At 40.3% G+C, this 17,779-nt stretch overlaps 1 protein-coding gene across 12 annotated transcripts in view; it reads right to left on the minus strand.

The window, feature by feature from the left end:
• The window catches only part of LOC122551995 (prominin-1-A-like), a 286,450-nt gene that overhangs the window by 63,454 nt on the left and 205,217 nt on the right, over positions 1-17,779 (minus strand). For 8 of the 12 annotated variants that reach the window (XM_087986625.1, XM_087986630.1, XM_087986667.1 and 5 more), the window contains 4 exons: positions 14,393-14,464; positions 3,276-3,368; positions 2,786-2,803; positions 365-418 (listed from right to left, as the gene is read on the minus strand). In XM_087986625.1, the coding sequence (XP_087842751.1) occupies positions 365-418; positions 2,786-2,803; positions 3,276-3,368; positions 14,393-14,464 (237 nt within the window). The remainder of the gene's footprint in view (positions 1-364; positions 419-2,785; positions 2,804-3,275; positions 3,369-14,392; positions 14,465-17,779) is intronic. The other 4 variants (XM_087986686.1, XM_087986694.1, XM_087986699.1 and 1 more) reach the window with 1 other exon arrangement.

Below are 17,779 nucleotides of genomic sequence, written 5' to 3' on the forward strand. Positions count from 1 at the left end.
AACGATTTGTACTTGAGCAGTGGAACAGACAAATTTGATTATCAGTACTACTATATCACAGACCTAAAAGTGGATTTTTGATGAAACAGTGAGTGAAGCTTGCCCATGGTGGAAAATTGAAAACAAGTAAATCAAATGGAAGTTGATCCATGTCCACAAGGGAAAGCCTGCCGTTCCATGCTTTCATGTGGCTAGTCAGTAGCAACACCTGCAGCATTGAAGGCATGTATCCCTAAGTAGCATCTGTCCAATCCAGAACATGGAGTGAAATCCAAAGAAAGAAAGAAAAATAAGACAGCAACGAAATATAACTTCAAATAAATAATATATGGAATTTTCAACAACCAAATGTTAATTGGTTTACCTTTAAGCTTGCTGCTGAGTTTTGCAGTATTCCGATACTTTCATTCAATGTGTTCTATTGAAGTAAACAGATTACTTAAATCAGAAATTATCACAAAAATTAAAACAGCTAATATGAAAAGAAAGTTTCGGTCCTCTGCTGGATATCTGTAAATGTTTACTTTTCCCTTCTCCCAAGTTTAGATGATCAATGAGCGTTTTAAACTACACTATTATATAATATAGTTGGAGGCAGTTCAATGTACTGCTAGATAACTATCGGAGTTGTCTGCTGCTTAATTATATATACTTCAGTGTAAGGAGCTGGGTGAATGAAGCAGATGAGCTGATGACATAGAAGGGCACTTGGATGTATGGTACCATTACTATTACTGTCACATAGGTTAAAGGAGGACAGGAAATGGAGCTCAGTAATCACCATGATATAGTTATCTGACAAAACAGAGATGGGAATAAAATAACACTGGTGGAAGAAACTATCACAGATGTGAAGAGAGATGATATATGAGAAGAGGCATCAAAAGAGATTACATTGGGTCAAACTAAAGAACAAAAACAGGTAATACACTACTGGAACAATACTATTGACCTGAAATTAAAGCAAGATAGAAGAGCAAATATATAGACAAATTGTTGACAAAAGCAGAGAAACAACAATACAATAATAGCATGAGATTCTAATCAACCTGCTACCAATTAGGATAAAGTCAGTGAAAAACATGCAGAGAGAGTGCAATTCTTAAAATGCATTCACAAGAACATAGTTAAACATTATCTTGTAAGTTCAAGAAGAGAAGGAAGTCACCCAATTCTAACCCAAGATAAACCAACATATAACCTATTTGAGGAATGAGACATCATCATAATTAAAAATGACCCAGGTTTCCAAGAAGTAGATATCACAGTCTGTTGCTACTCTGCTCCAATTTTATTTTCTGTTCGTACTGAGTTGCTCATTTCTACACGGAAATTCTGATCCTGGCTCCTTCAGAAATGCAGGTCATACATGAAATCACAATTCCTCATAGTGCAGGACAGTCAGAGGAAGCTAAACCACAGCTCCTTTAGCAGCAGCCAGCGGGCCTTGTTCTGACATTTAAAAGTCCATCAACACGGTTAGACCCTTAGACAGCTTCTGCAACGGCATGGTGGCACAGTGATTAGCACTGCTGCCTCACAGCGCTAGAGACCCGGGTTCATTTCCTGCCTCAGGCAACTCTCTGTGTGGAGTTTGCACATTCTCCCCGTGACTGCGTGGGTTTCCTCTGGGTGCTCCGGTTTCCTCCCACAATCCAAAAATGTGCATTGGCCAGGTGGATTGGCCAGGCTAAATTGCCCATAGTGTTAGGTGAAGGGGTAAATGTAGGGGAATGGATCTTGCTGGGTTGCGCTTCAGTGGTTCGGTGTGGACTTGTTGGGCCGAAGGGCCTGTTTCCATACTGTAAGTAATCTAATCTAATCTAATCATATCAGATAAGTGTGAAATTATGGTAGCAGTTAATACAATGGAGCATTTAGGGAGGTCAATGTCTTGGGGATGTGGGTGTCATGGCCGGTGTCTGGTGGCAGCAGAAAACCTGGACATCAAGTTTGGCACGGGAAAAGAGTGTTGATGCCAGCTAACAGAGGGCTATAAGACTGGTGGGTGAGAAAGGTTGTTGGGTTGATGGGGTCTGGTCAGTAGCAGGATGATTGTCAATAGGGAGGGGGGAATGTGGGAGGACAAGAGGTCAGAAGGATGTTTTTGGGGTTGGGGTGAGTAATAAGGGGTAAATCAGCTGAATAGATACCCAGCAGTTAGACCAGATTATTAATTGTCCAACTTTTCCTGAGTAACTATTGCCAAAAATACCTCCAAACTCTCCACCTTTAATGGATTCCTTCAGAGAATTCCAGATGCAGAGGAACTGGTCATCAGAATCTGCAACTTCCTGGGCAATCACAATGGAGTCTGCTGTATCTGGGTAATTTCCCTGCCCCCCAATTCCACTCCACTCTGCACAGCTTCGAAGTCTATCTGGTCATCAGAATATCCAGGTCAATGTTTCAAGATGTTTAACATCAACTGAAGATACTTTACTAACCGAGTTACTTGATTCTTTTTAAGTAGGAAATTCAGAGAAATGTCTACACTACGCTTTAATAAAAAGGAAAATTGAAGTATAGAATAATTCACTAAAAAAATTACACTGAAGATAGTAGCATGAGGAGGTGACTCTGGAGAAAGAAAAGGTTTCAGGAATATAGCAGAAGGTGGCTGAAGTGAAGTTGATTAATGGTGCCAGGTATCTTGAGTCCATCGATTGTTTTCTGTTCTTGATTATTCCAATCTCATTAACATTCTGACAATGAACACAAATTTAAAAATGCCTTCCAAGAAATACTTTTGAGATGTTTAATGGGTCATTGAATAAGAACTTACCCGGGCTTCAACATATTTCTGATTAGCATTTTAAAAAAATCAGGAAGTAAAAATTAGTTAAAGTACATAGCAGAAAGCAAATAACATGCAAAGATTTAAAATGTTTTATGAAACACAGATGGTTTCCAAACTAAAAATGAGGAGAAAAGTGTAAACAGTGAAGGGATGGAATAAGACCTAACTTCATCAAATGCTGTTCAGCGGCTACCTCTAATTGACCATCAAAGAGCAGGACATCTGCTGCTGGGGTCCTTGATTTCAAAGATGCCCTTACTGTCTAAACTCAGCATTTGAGCAGCACTATATTTATAAGGTGGGCCTTCCCCAAAACAGCTAATGCAGGTTTTTCTCACCACCTGTCCAGGCAAAATCAAAACACTTTCACTTCTGTTAAATAATGCTCATTTTCTCAAACAGAGTATACTACAGATGCACAAGCACAAGCTTAAAGGTTTTTTGCATAAAAAAAATTTCACTGCACTTTTCTTACCAAAGTTTGTTCAAGTGGTATAACTTGCTGGTTGTGGATTGCTCGAATATTGTTTACATGGCCTCTTAATGCATTCGCCAGGGCTCCTGCAGGCTGAAAATGTTCAATATTATGTTGAGAGAGTTAAACACTGGAAGGAACATTAAATATGAATAAGTCTTCTGCCTCAAAAATGCATTCCAATGTAGCAATGATGGGGTTAGGGGTGATATTACAAATATATGCTGGTTATGCCAAACATTTACAATAATGGTTTTCTGTAAATTACTGATTTTAGCTTTTCATTATTTTAGGACAGATGGGTTCTTATCAGCTGTATGCACCAATTTACAAAGGTTATAAGACACAAAGACAATATTGACCGAATGACCAGAAATTGATTCAAGAACAGTCAGTATTCCAAAGACAGGATTCTATTAACCTCAAAATCACTGAAATTTCAATGCACAATTCTCCTTCCATCTAGCCTAGAATCACAGAGCACAGAAGAAAACTAGTTAACTCGTGCAGGATTCTGAGTAATCCAAGATGGAAGACGGGAAAAATTTGTGGCTGTAAGAGCTGCTCAGTGTTGGAGCTGGTTTCGTTGAATGCTAGGAGCAGTAATTACTGTTTTATAAGCTGTTGTACTTTGGGAAATATAGGTCAGAACAACAGCACTTTAAAGTGAACTTGCAGCATGGGTTGGTACCTGGGACTTTGATGTTGTGGCCATTTCAGAGACATGGATAGAGCAGGGACAGGAATGGTTGATGCAGGTTCTGGAATTTGAATGTTTCAGTAAGAACAGAGAGGATGGCATGTGAGGCAGGGTGGTGGTGGTGGGGGGGGGAGGAGGTGTGGCATTGTCAGCCAAGGACAGTATTACAGTAGCAGAAAGGATGTTTGAGGACTTGTCCATTGAGATAGTATGGACTGAGGTTAGAAACAGTAAAGGAGGTCACCCTCTTGGGAGTTTGTAAATGAGCATCCAATTAGTTCCAGAGATGCAGAGGAAAGGATACCAAAGATGATTCTGGATAGGAGCGAGAGTAACAGGGGAATGTTATGGGGGCCTTTAATTTTCCAAATATTGACTGGAAATACTGTAGTTTGAGTACTTTGGATGGGTCAGTTTTTGTCCAATGTGTGCAGAATGGTTTCCTGACACAGTATGTAGACAAGCCAACAAGGGGCGAGGCCACGTTGGATTTCGTACTGGGTAATGAACCTGGCCAGGTGTTAGATTTGGAGGTAGGTGAGCACTTTGGTGACAGTGACCACAATTCAGTTACGTTGACTTGAGATGGAAAGGGATAGGTATATAACATCGGGCAAGAGTTATTGCTGGGGGAAACGTAATTAGGATGTGATTAGGCAAGATTAGGGATGCATAGGATGAGAAGGAAACTGCAGGGGATTGGCACAATTGAAATGTGGAGCTTATTCAAGGAACAGCTACTGCGTATCCTTGATAAGTACTTACCTGTCAGGCAGGGAGGAAGTGGTCTAGCAAGGGAGCAGTGGCTTAAGAAGTTGAATCGCTTCTCAGGAGGAAGAAGGTGGCTTATGTTAGGATAAGACGTGAAGGCTTAGTTAGGGTACTTGAGAGTTACAAGTTAGCCAGGAAAGACCTAAAGAGAGAGCTACGATCAGCCAGGAGAGGACATGTGAAGTCACTGGCAGGTAGGATCAAGTAAAAAGCAAAAGCTTTCTATAGGTATATCAGGAATAAAAGAATCAGTCAAGAAAGTTTAGGGCCAATCAAGGGTAGTAGTGGGAAGTTGTGCATGGAGTCCAAGGAGATAGGACAAACGCTAAATGAATATTTTTTTGTTAGCATTCACACTGGAAAAAGACAACATTGGCGAGGGGAATACTGAGATACAGGCAAATAAATTAGAAGGGATTGATGTTCGCAAGGAGGAGGTGTTAGCAATTCTGGAAAGTGTGAAAATATATAAGTCCCCCCTGGGCCAGATGGAATTTATCCTAGGATTCTCTGGGAAGCCAGGGAGGAGACTGCACAGCCTTTTGCTTTGATCTTTATGTCGTCATTTTCTGCAGGAATAGTGCCAGAAGACTGAAGAATAACAAATGTTGTCCCTTTGTTCAAGAGGGGAGTAGAGGCAACTCTGTTAATTATAGACCAGTGAGCCTTACTTCGGTTGTGGGTAAAGTGTTGGAAAAGGTTATAAGAGATAGGATTTATAATCATCTAGAGAGGATTGAGTTCATTAGGGATAGTCAACACTGTCTTGTGAAGGGTAAGTCGTGCCTCACAAACCTTATTGAGTCCCTTGAGATGGTGACCAAGCAGGTAGATGAGGGTAAAGCTGTTGATGTGGTGTATATAGATTTTAGTAAGGCATTTGATAAGGATTCCCACGGTAGGCTACTGCACAAAATACGGCGGCATGGGATTGAGGATGATTTAGCGGTTTGGATCAAAAATTGGCTATCTGAAAGAAGACAGAGGTTGGTGGTTAATGGGAAATGTTCATCCTGGAGTTCAATTACTAGTGGTGTACTGTAAGGATCTGTTTTGGGGCCACTGCTGTTTGTAATTTTTAAAATTGACCTTGATGAAGGCATAGAAGGATGGGTTATTAAATTTGCAGATGACACTAAGGTGGATGGAACTGTGGTTAGTGCTGAAGGATGTTGTAGGTTACAGAGGGACATAGATAAACTGCAGAGCTTGGCTGAGAGGTGGCAAATGGAGTTTAATGCAGAATACTGTGAGATGATTCACTTTGGAAGGAACAATAGAAATGAAAAGAGTACTGGGCTAATGGTAAGATTCTTGGTAGTGCAAATGAGCAGAGAGATCTCGGTGTCCATGTACATAGATCCCTGAAAGTTCCCACCTAGGTTGATAAGGTTGTTAAGAAGGTATCTGGTGTGTTAGCTTTTATTGGTAGAGGCATTCAGTTTCGGAGCCATGAGGTCCTGCTGCTGCTGTACAAAACTCTGGTGCGGCTGCACTTGGAGTATTGCGTACAGTTCTGGTCACCGCATTATTGGAAGGATGTGGAAGCTTTGGAAAGGGTTCAAAGGAGATTTACTAGGATGTTGTCTGGTTTGGAGGGAAGGTCTAATGAGGAAAGACTTGGCGACCTGAGGCTGTTGTCGTTAGAGAGAGGAAGTTTGAGAGGTGACTTAATTGAGACATATAAAATAATCAGAGGGTTAGATGAGGTGGACAGTGAGAGCCTTTTTCCTCAGATGGTGATGGCTAGTATGAAGGGACATAGCTTTAAATTGAGTGTTGATAGATATAGCACAGATATCACAGGTAGTTTCTTTACTCAGAGAGTAGTAGGGGTGTGGAACGCACTGCCTGCAACAGTAGTAGACTCGCCAACTTTAAGGGTGTTTAAATGGTCATTGGATGAACATATGGATGAAAATGGAATAGTGTAGGAAAAATGGACTTCAGAATGCTTCCACAAGTCAGTACGATATCGTGGGCCGAAGGGCCTGTACGCGCTGTAATGTTCTATGTTCTATTAAAAAAAGGGAGACAAAAGCAGTGACCACATGTGGGAAGTGAATCAACACAGAAAGAAACCTACACTGCTGTCTGAACCAGCAGTGAACCTTCACAGCTACTGTCTCTGATGTCTGATTTTAAGTATCTCTGAACATCAGAGTTTGTCAAAGAAAAATAAAAAGCCAAATTCTCAGCTGACCTTGGAGAAACCTGCGTGTGGGAGCTCACAGCAGAGGAGTAGCTAAGTCGCTAGCTTTATTTTGTAAATCTACAATAGTGAGTAGAGTGGGTTTTTTTTGATTATCTGTTTTTATTGAGATCTGTCTCTTGATTAAACTTTAAAAATATAAAACATAGGTATTAAGTTAGCCTGGAGCAATAAGGTTATGCTATTTTCTGTGTCGGTAGATTGTTAAGGTGCAAAAATGGTCCTTAGCAGAGCGATGTGCTCTTCCTATTAGATATGAGAGATGTGTGAGATTAGGGACAGCTTCCATGCTACTGATAATCATGTTGACAGGAAGAGTGCTTGATTGCAAATCATATTGGAGTGCATGGATCAATTGGAGTGGCAGTTAGAGTGGCAAAGAGGAATTTATAGGTGCTGGAGGGTGTGATAGATAGCAGGAAGGTAAACTAAAGATACAGTCATGTAAATGGGTGACCTTCAGGAAAGGTAGGAGAGGGAGGCAGGTTGTGCCGGAATCTCCTGTGTGCATCCCTATCTCAAACAAGTATGCTGTTTTGGAAAATATAGGGTGTGATGGACTCTCAAGGGAATGCCACACTTATAGCCAGGTTTCTTGTACAAAGACTGGCTCTCATGTAATGGAGGGATATGCAAGCTTCCAAGCGATCAATTGTGATTAGGGCCTCTCTAGGCAGAGGCCCAGACAGAAGTTTCTGAAGCTGACAGTAAGACATCAGAATGGTGTGTTGCCTCCCTGGTGCCAGGATCAGGATATCTCTGAGTGGGTGCTGAATATTCTCAAAGGCAAGAGGGACCAGTGGGAGGATGTAATACACATCAGAACTAATGACATAGGAAGAGATAAGGATGAGATTCTGAGGAGAGAATATAGGAAGTTAGACAGGAATTTAAAAAGGAGGTCCTCGAGGGTAGTAATATCTGGATTACTCCCAGTGCCACAAGCTAGTGGGGGTAGGAATAGGAGGATAAAGCAGATGAACGCATTGCTGAGAAGTTGTTGCAGGGGAGAAAGAATCACGTTTTTGGATCATTGGAATCTATTCTGTGGTAGAAACAACCTGTATAAGGAAGGAATAGACCTAAATTGGAAAGGGAATAATATACTGGTGGGAGATTTGCTAGAGTGGGGTAGCACCCTGGGAGATTGTGAGCAAAAATATCAGTCTGAGACTGTTGGGGAGAAGAGTAGGCCAAACAGTCAGGGCAGGCAGGAACAAAGCAGAGAATGATGTAGGACTGATAAATTAATTCACATTTATTTCAATGCAAGAGGCCTGAGTGGTAAAGCAGACGAACTGACGGCATGGTAGGGGACATGAAACATGAGATATCATAGCAATTACGGAGGTGTGGCTCAGGGATGCACGGGACTGCCAGCTTAATATTCCAAGGTATACATGTTATAGGAAGAATAGAAAGGGAAGTAAGAGAGGAGGCAGAGTTGCATTTTTGATTCAGGATAACATTGCTGTTGTACTTAGGGAGGATATTCCTGGGAATATCTCCAGGGAAGTTATTTGGGTAGAACTGAGAAATAAGAAAGGGATGATCACCTTACTGCAATTGTATTATAGATCCCTAATAGTCAGTGGGAAATTGAGAAACAAATTTGTAAGGAGATCTCAGTTATCTCTTTGAATATTAGAATGGTTGAGGTAGTGGATTTAATTTTCCAAACATAGACTGGGACTGCCATAGTGTTGATGGAGAGGAATTTGTTAAGTGTGCACAAGAAAACGATGATTCAGTATGTGGATGTACCTACTAGGAAAGGTGCAAAACTTGACGTACAATTGTGAAATAAGGCAGGGCAGGGTGACTGACGTGTCAGTGGGGGAGCTTTTTGGGGCCAGTGACCATAATTCTATTAGTTTTAAAGTAGTGATGGAAAAGAATACAACGGATCTAAAAGTTAAAGTTCTAAATTGGAGGAAGGACAATTTCTATGTGTATTAGTCAAGAACTTTCAAAAGCTGAACGGGGGCGGATGTTCACAGTTAAAGAGACGGCTGGAAAATGGAAAGCCTTCAAAAATGAGATTACGAGAGTCCAGAGACAGTATGTTCCTGTTAAGGTGAAGGGCAACGCTGGTAGGTTTAGGGAATGTTGGACAACTAGAGAAATTGAGGTTTGAGTCAAGAAAACTTAGGAAGCATATATCGGGTATAGACAGCAGGGATCAAATGAATTCTTAGAAGAGAATACATATAGTTGGAGTATCCTCGAGAGGGAAATCAGGAGGGCAAAAATGGGACATGAAGTAGCTTTAGCAAGCAGGATTACAGAGAATCCAAAGGGATTCTACAAATACATTAAGATGGTAACTAAGGAGAGAATAGGGCTCCTTAAAAGGTCAGCAAAGTCGTCTACGTGTGAAACAGCAGAGATCAATGAAATACTAAATGAGTGTTTTGCGTCAGTGTTTACTGTGGAGAAGAATATGGAAGATAGAGAACATGAGGAAATCAATAGCGACGTCTTTAAAAATATCCATATTGCAGAGGAGGAGTTGCTGGACATCTTAAAATGCATAAAGGTGGATAAATTCCTGGGGCCTGATCAGATGTACCCTTGAACTCTGTGGGAAGCTAGGGAAGTGATTGCTAGGCCCCTTACTGACATATATGTATCATCGATAGCCACAGTTGAGGTGTCTGGAGGTTTGCTAATGTTGTGCCGCTATTTAAGAAAGGTGAAAAGGACAAACCAGGGAAATATAGACTGGTGAGCCTGACATTGGCAGTGGGAAAGTTGTTGGAGGGAATCCTGACAGACAGGATCTATATGTATTTAGAAAGGCAAAGACTGATTCGGGGGATAGTCGACATGGCTTTGTGTGTGGGAAGTCGTGTCTCACTAACTTGATTGAACTTTTTTAAGAAGTAACAAAGAGAATTGATGAGAGCAGAATAGTGGATGTGATCTGGAGGGGCTTCAGTAAGGCCTTTGACCAGGCTCCTCAAGGCAGACTGGTTAGGAAGGTTAGATCACATCGAATAGAGGGAGAATTTGTTAGTTGGATACAGAACTAGCTCAAAGGTAGAAGGTAGCAAGTGGTGGTGGAGGCTTGTTTTTCAGACTGGAGGCCTGTGATCAGTGGTGTGCCCCAAGAATCAGTGCTGGGTCCACTAGCTTTCGTCATTTACATAAACGATTTAGATGTGAACATAGGAGGGACGGTTAATAAGTTTGCAGATGACACTAAAATTGAAGGTGTAGTGTAGAGTGAAGAAGGTTAACTCAGAGTACAATAGTATCTTGATCAGATGGACCAATGGGCCAAGGAGTGGCAAATGGAGTTTAATTTAGATAAATGTGAAGTGTTGCATTTTGGAAAGGCAAATCAGGGCAGGACTTATACATTTAATGGTAAGATTGTGGGAAGTGCTGCTGAACAAAGAGACCTTGGAGTGCAGGTTCATAGTTCCTTGAAAGTGGAGTCCCAGGTAGATAGGGTAGTGAAAGTGGTGTTTGGTACGCTTGCCTTTATTGATCAGTGCATACAGTCTAGGAGTTGGGAGGTCATGTTGCAGCTGAACAGGACATTGGCTCGGCCACTTTTGGAGTACTGCATGTAATTCTGGTCTCCCTTCTAAGGGAAGGATGTTGTGAAACTTGGAAGGGTTCAGAAAAGATTTAAAAGGATGTTGTCAGAGTCGGAGGGCTTGAGCAATAGGCTGGGCTATCTTCCCTGGAGTGTTGAAAGATGAGGAGTGACATTATAGAGGTTTATAAAGGCACATGGATAAATGAGCAAGGTCTTTTCCCTGGGGTGGGGGAGTCAAAAGTAGAGGGCACAGGTTTAAGGTGAGAGGGGGAGGATATAAAAGGGATCTAAGGGGCAGCTTTTTCACACAGAGGGTGGTGCATGTGTGGAATGAGCTGCCAGAGAAAGTGGTGGAGGCTGATACAATGACAATGTTTACAAGGCATCTGGATGGATGTATGAATAGGAAGGGATACGGGCCAAATGCTGGCAAATGGGACTAGATTTATGTAGGATATCTGGTCAGCATGGACGAGTTGGACGGAAGGGTCTGCTTCCGTACTGTAAATCTCTATGACTATTTGTCACTGGTTTGAATTAATGATTACTCCCCATAGTCTTGTCGTCATTTTCTTTCCAAATATAACCAAATCCTGTTAGAAAACATAGCACTGAAACTGCCTTACCACCCTTTCAGATATGTCATTCCAAATTATTTTACTTTTTAAAAAACTGCACATTTGGATTTTAAATTTTCTCTGAAGCTATTGACATTTGTTCACTGATGCTAAATGAAAGGGCATCAATGCACATCAAGTTTTATCAATGAATTGTTAGGTAACTACCCATACTTCATATAATATTGTATTTATTTACAATCCTTAATGGAATAAGACATTCCAGAATGTTTCACAGCAGCATTATAAAGCAAAGTACAACACCCAGACCACATAAGGAGTTATTACAGCAGGTAACATTAATTTAGTCAAGCATGTAGGTTGTAAAGAATGTTTTATAGGAGCAAAGTGAAGTAGAGAAACAGAAAGATTCATGGAGAGAAATACGGTGCTCAAAATCTATGCAACTGAAAGCACAACAATTAGTGGTGGAGCAATTAAAATTAGGGATGCTCAGGAGGCAGAAATTAGATGAATGCAGAAATCATGGAAAATTGCAGGGTTGGAGTAGATTACAGAAATATAAAGTGCCATGGAAAGTTCTTAAAATGAGGCTGAGAACTATAAGAACAGTGAGTGTGGGTTAGTGAGCACAAGATTGATGGTAGACAGGACTATACTTATGTTAGAGTGTGGGTAGCACTGAGTGGAGAATCACCAGCAATACAGATAAGCCAATGTGAAATCAGCGATGTTAAGGGTATGGGGTTCAAAGCCCGCTCAGCTCACTATTAAATTTGATGTAAGGTCATGAATAGTCTGGTTCAGCCTTTGGTGGTTGTCAGGAAGAGAGCTGAAATCAGTAATGAGGAAATAGAGTTTGCAGTGGAGACTTCAATTCCTTATCCAGTACAAGATGCCAGAGAAACAGTCTGGCAATTTACAGACAAAAAGGATGCTAATGAAGTAAAGCTGTTTATTCAAGATCTTGAAGGTCTGTCCTGGAGAGGTGTGTCATAACATATTTGAGTAGATTGATTGAAAATAAATTTTTATACTGATGTTTTTCAGATCATCTCATTGAAGGTAGCATGTAGACATGAAATAGGAGGGCACCAAGGATAGGATCCTCAGGGGATACCACAGAAATGGGAAGAAAATTCATTGATGGCAATTCTCTGTCAATGATTAACTACATAAGAATGGAACAGATGAGAGCAGTTCCACCTAACTGGACAACAGTAGAATGACACCTGAGTAAAGTGAAGCATCAGACAGGTTAAGAAGGATAGGGAGGGATAAGAAACCTTTGTTGCTACAGAAGATGTAATTTGTGACTTTTAGAAGAGACATTTTGGTGCTACAATGGAGCAGATACTTGATCGGAGATTCAAACAAAGTCCTGGGCTGATGGGCAGAATTTGGTAGGCAACAACATATTCAAGGCTTGGGAAGAAAGTGGGTCTGGAGGTGGGGTAGCAAATTGCAAGGACTGAGGATTTGTTTAGTGAGAGCAGGAGTGGCAGTGACAATTTTAAAAGAGAGGGATCCATTAATAGCAGCTCACATGGGCACAATGAAATAAAGTCAGGAGGTCAGCAGTTTGCTAAGAATAAATTTGAGGATGCAAGAGATAAGTCTCATGTTCAAGATGAGGTTAGAGAGGGCTAAAAGTAGGGTAAAAACTTAGCGTTTGGTGTTAAGTTAAGTGTTAAGGCAGGAAGAAACTTTACATCAAGTTGAGACTGGCATGTTCATGCAAGCAAAACTGTAAACAGTATATTCAGCATAGATATAGATGCACCAAGAAACTCTGAATCTATGGTAATTTATTTCAAAATTTTCAGATTGTTATTTTATATATTAATGTCCTAAAGGATTTTTAAACTTATTAAGGATAAAAAGATGAATTATAAAAATGTTATGCCAAATGTAACTTTTTGAGTAAACAACTTCATATCTGTAGATAAAATAAAACAAATTGCTGTGGATGCTGGAGATTTGAAATACACACAAACAAATTGCTGGAGAAACTCAGCAGGTCTGGCAGCAACTGTGGAGAGAAAACAAAGTTAGTTTTGAGTTCAGTGACCAATATTCAGCTCTGAAGACAATTCTAGACCTGCTGAGCATCAGTTTCTGTTTTATATGTTTCATATGTGTCGGAGTTGACCTGTGAAACCAAGTGTATCCAGAGCCAAGATGTTCTTTCTGGCCCAAATAATAACCATTCTCAGTACTTTGTGAATTTGTATTTGCATACAAATATCTATAGAATAGTAGAAAGCAATGAAAAGTAGGTTAGTGTTCATTGTAATTGTTAGATTTCTCTCAGAAAGGAGCACAGACCAAGCCATGAAACCAAATTTCCAGGTGTAGCAGTAAATTACACAGAGTAGAAAAAGATTCAATCACCAGTTTGCAGTAAGTTAACTAATTGTAGGTTGGGTACCACTAATGGTTCACAACTTGCCATCACTATGCTTAAATCAGTGGTGAATTTCAAGAAAAAACATTCATGGTTCTAACTTTTTGCTGCTACCCAGCACTTAAATGGACTCAGGTGCCAAGTATCAAAAAGTGCTGACTGAACTGCAAAGCTGTCCAGACGAATACTCACTTAAGATATTGGAAGAGCAACAGGTGCCCATCCATCCCTACTTGCCACTTTCAAGAGGAAACAAAGGAGTGGAAAGTTGACTTTAATAAGCGAAACCGTGCTAGAGATATTTCTTAATGTTAGTGATCAAGAGTTTTTCTCAACAGATAATTATTTTGTAATCCAACAGACAATTTTTAAAACCTTATGTAATCATGTCACCACTGGGAATTGACACGGAAAGAACCTTATAGGAAGCACAATGCAGTCACATTAATTAGAATTACATTTCCTTTGTAGGATAATATTAACTTTTAGAATCCACAAGTCTCTGCTGCAATAAAGAAAGCAAGCTTAGCTTGTGATCTTCAAAAAAAATGCAATTACAATTTAATAGTTCCTGGTACTGCACCACAGTAATCCAGTATAAGTTGCCTATTTCATAAAATGTAATTTCCACCACTACCAAAAGAAAAAATATTTACATAACAAATTTGCTCATACAAATTACGAAAATTTAAATGAGTAAAGATGGTAGCAATTGCCATACAGACTAAAAAACATGTTAATTGCCCGACCATTAATTTATTTTTAGTTATCAGTAATAGTATCAAATAAATAACTCACAGGAATCTGAAAATGTATCTGTTTTCATATGAAAAGGTAAGTAAATACAACTCCCCACTGTCTAACTCAAATTGTATCCAGCTTCCAAAATCAAAACATACCAATGAATTCGCTTTTGCCTCTAGATCATTTGCAAATGTGCGAAGGTCTGCCTTAACCACACTTTTCTTGAGCTGAAAAATTAAGAGAAATAAACATTGAAGTGAACTTATTAGACAGTGCTAAAGTGTACCATTGCACAAAAGCAACAATTCTGCTTAATGGACAGATATCTACAGGGGTATGTAAAATTATTTCTTGGATTTCACATGTTTTTTTCACATGAATGATCTATAACTCACTCTAGAATTCAGTTCCACTATCCAGCTTAGGTCATAAGTACTGTTACATTTCAAACACAGAGAATGCTGAAGAAACTCAACAGGTTCTTCAGAATGAGAGTCATATCAGACTCAAAACATTAACTGTTTCTTTCCACAGAAGTTGCTAAGCTTGCTGAGTTTCTCCAACATTATCTGTATTTGGTTCAAATTTCAACCATCTGCAGTATTTTGTTTTTATTTGACTGTTATGACTCACTATGGTTGCGCACTGGAAATTATGCTCCAATGTTCCCAGAGTCATCACAAATTCAAGGCTAAAAAAGTACACAAAATTCCCTGATATACCTTTAATATAGATTGATAAAACATACGGACCCGGTTTCTGTATTAAAGAAGAAGGACTATTTATTACAAGTACTTGTAGGGTTACATTGTACGTTGCTGAAAAACTGCATGCATTCATGTAGAACTCTGAGCTCAAAAACTGCATGAATTTATGTAAAACTCCGTTATCTCACTTTTTAGACGAGAATAATCTAAGCATCATGGCATAGACAGAGAACACAGGGGGCCAACACCTTCAACATATTGTCTAGCTATCACCATTGTTAACAGCTAACCTGAGAATGCAACTTTTTAAAAAAAAGGGTTTTGTGATTTACACATGAAAGAAGTGAAACTATCACTGTATGCTAACAGATGAAAGGCTTAACAGACAATCAATTTTTCAATGTATAATTTCAGTTACATCACACTGTAAATTTTTGCTATAAATTTTGTGTTACGATTGAGCCTTCCACTATCACCTGATGAAGGAGCATTGCTCCGAAAGCTAGTGTGCTTCCAATTAAACCTGTTGGACTATAACCTGGTGTTGTGTGATTTTTAACTTTGTACACCACCCAGTCCAATACCGGCATCTCCAAATCACCTAACCTGCACATCTTTGGATTGTAGGAGGAAACTGGAGCACCCAGATGAAATCCACACAGATACAGGGAGAACGTGCAAACTCCACATAGACAGTTGCCAGAGGCTGGAATTGATCCTGGGTTCCTGGTGCTGTGAGGCAGCAGTGCTAACTAACTGTGCTAACTGTGTCATCCAACAGTGATATTGTTGCCCTGGCGGAGATTCGAAGAGCAGGCTGCTAAGGGAAAAAGGTGGTGATTACACCTTCTCCTAGAGAATAAAACCGAAGGATCAACCCAGGACACATGGAATTGGATTCACCATCAAGAATGAACTCATCAACCATCTCTTGAAGCTCCCAGTTAGTATCAGTAATCATCTCAGGACTCTCCATGTACAACTTGCCAAGAACCAGCAGGCAACGGTCCTATGTGCCTATGCCCCAGTCGTTGATGAGTCCAAAGAAGGCTTCTAGTCCACTCTAGGCATCATTCAAGACACACCCCTATGGGCTAAAATTATCCCTCTTGGAGACTTCCACCAGGATTGGATAGGATGCAAACATTGGAAAAGAACCAAAGAAAGAACTCAAGAATTGCAATTCCAATGGGATTCTCCTGTTTACAAAATGTGCTGAACACCAGCTAGCCATTGCCAACACATTGTTCCACCAAAAAGACAAGTTCAAGATCTCTTGGAGGATCCAAGATCTCTTGGTGCATCCATGATCAAAGCACTGGTTCATGATTAATTACATCATCATTCGATCCCAAAATCAAACAAATGTTCTCATTACAAACTTACAACCGGTGCATCCAACTGCTGAACAGACCACTGGCTGACCCACTCCTCAATGTCCATCGATAATACCAAAAGCGGCTGAAGACAAAGAACTTGTCCAGAAAAATGCTCATTATTGAGGGCTTCAAGAGTCAAGTAGACTAGCAAACTTCCAGCGATGTCTTCACCAATGCATTCAAAGAGTTCATTTTAATGTAGTGGAAGAAATATGGAAATGTCTGAATATAGCCATCACTTCATTCTATGAAGAAGCCATTGGTTACATCATCAAGAAACATGAACTATTCTGGTCACATTATCCAAGACCTCATCAACAAGAAGAGGAAAGTTTTCTGTGCTGGCAAATCATCACCAGTGAGGTAAAAAGGAGAACTCGTCAAACAGCAAAGTTGGAGTTACAAAGAAGTAGACTGGGAAATCTAATAGCTGGAACTCCTTGCTGACAAGCATGACACCAGGGTTTCTTCAGTGCTACTGAGGCACCAAACAGTCTAAACCCCCTCTTTGCTTCAAAGTACTGTAGCATAAGGATGGAACCCTTTTGAGGACAGAAAAAAAAAATCAGCTTATGATGGAGAGAACACTTCAAAGCACTTCTAAGCTGTGATATAATCATAGGTGAGGACATGTTTGAGGCAATTCCCCCACTCCCCTCAAAGATGGCAGAAGTTGAAGCCACCATTGGATCCATAAAGAATGGAAAAACTATAGGAATGCATGGGGTTCAGCAGATATTTTGAAACTTGGAGGAATAGAGAGGTTACTCATTATCTCCATCAACTGTTCTTGAAAATCTGAGACAAAGAAGAAATTTCTGCTAGTCTCAGGAATGCAGTCCTCATCACCATCTTCAAAAATGGAGACAAAGTGGACAATGGAAACTACTGTGGAATCACCCTACTCTCTATTGCTATGAATATCATCATTTGAATCCCTGGCTAGGTATCATCTCCCAGTCTCTGAGGAAATTCTTCCTTGAAGCCAGTGTGGCTTCAAACCAAACTGTGGAATTGTGGACTTGATTTTCACTGCTCATCAACTCCAAGGGAAATGTCAGGAACAACTCAAACCACTCTATATGGCGATCTAATCCAGGATTTTGATGCAGTCAATTGGGAAGTGCCCATGGTGTTGGAGGTAGGATATCAGCATAGATAGGGAATTGGTTATTTTTTAAAATTCATTTGTGGGACTTGAGCATCGCTGACTGGCCAGTATTGATAGTCCATCCCTATTTGCCCTTGAGAAGGTGGTGGTGAGCTGCCTTCTTGAATCGTTGCAGTCCACTTGCTGTGGATTGACCCACAACACTGGTAGGGAAGGAATTCCAGGAATTTGACTCAATGACTGTGAAGTAACGGTGATATATTTCCAAGTCAGGGTGGTGAGTGGCTTGGAGGGGAACTTGCAGGTGGGGTGTTCCCAAGTACCTGCTGCCCTTGTCCTTCTAGA

This window comes from Chiloscyllium plagiosum, unplaced genomic scaffold (genome assembly GCF_037043375.1).
Source record: "Chiloscyllium plagiosum isolate Xiang-an unplaced genomic scaffold, Cpla_swu_hap1 HiC_scaffold_1, whole genome shotgun sequence".
In the NCBI taxonomy this organism is placed as follows: Eukaryota; Metazoa; Chordata; class Chondrichthyes; order Orectolobiformes; family Hemiscylliidae; genus Chiloscyllium; species Chiloscyllium plagiosum.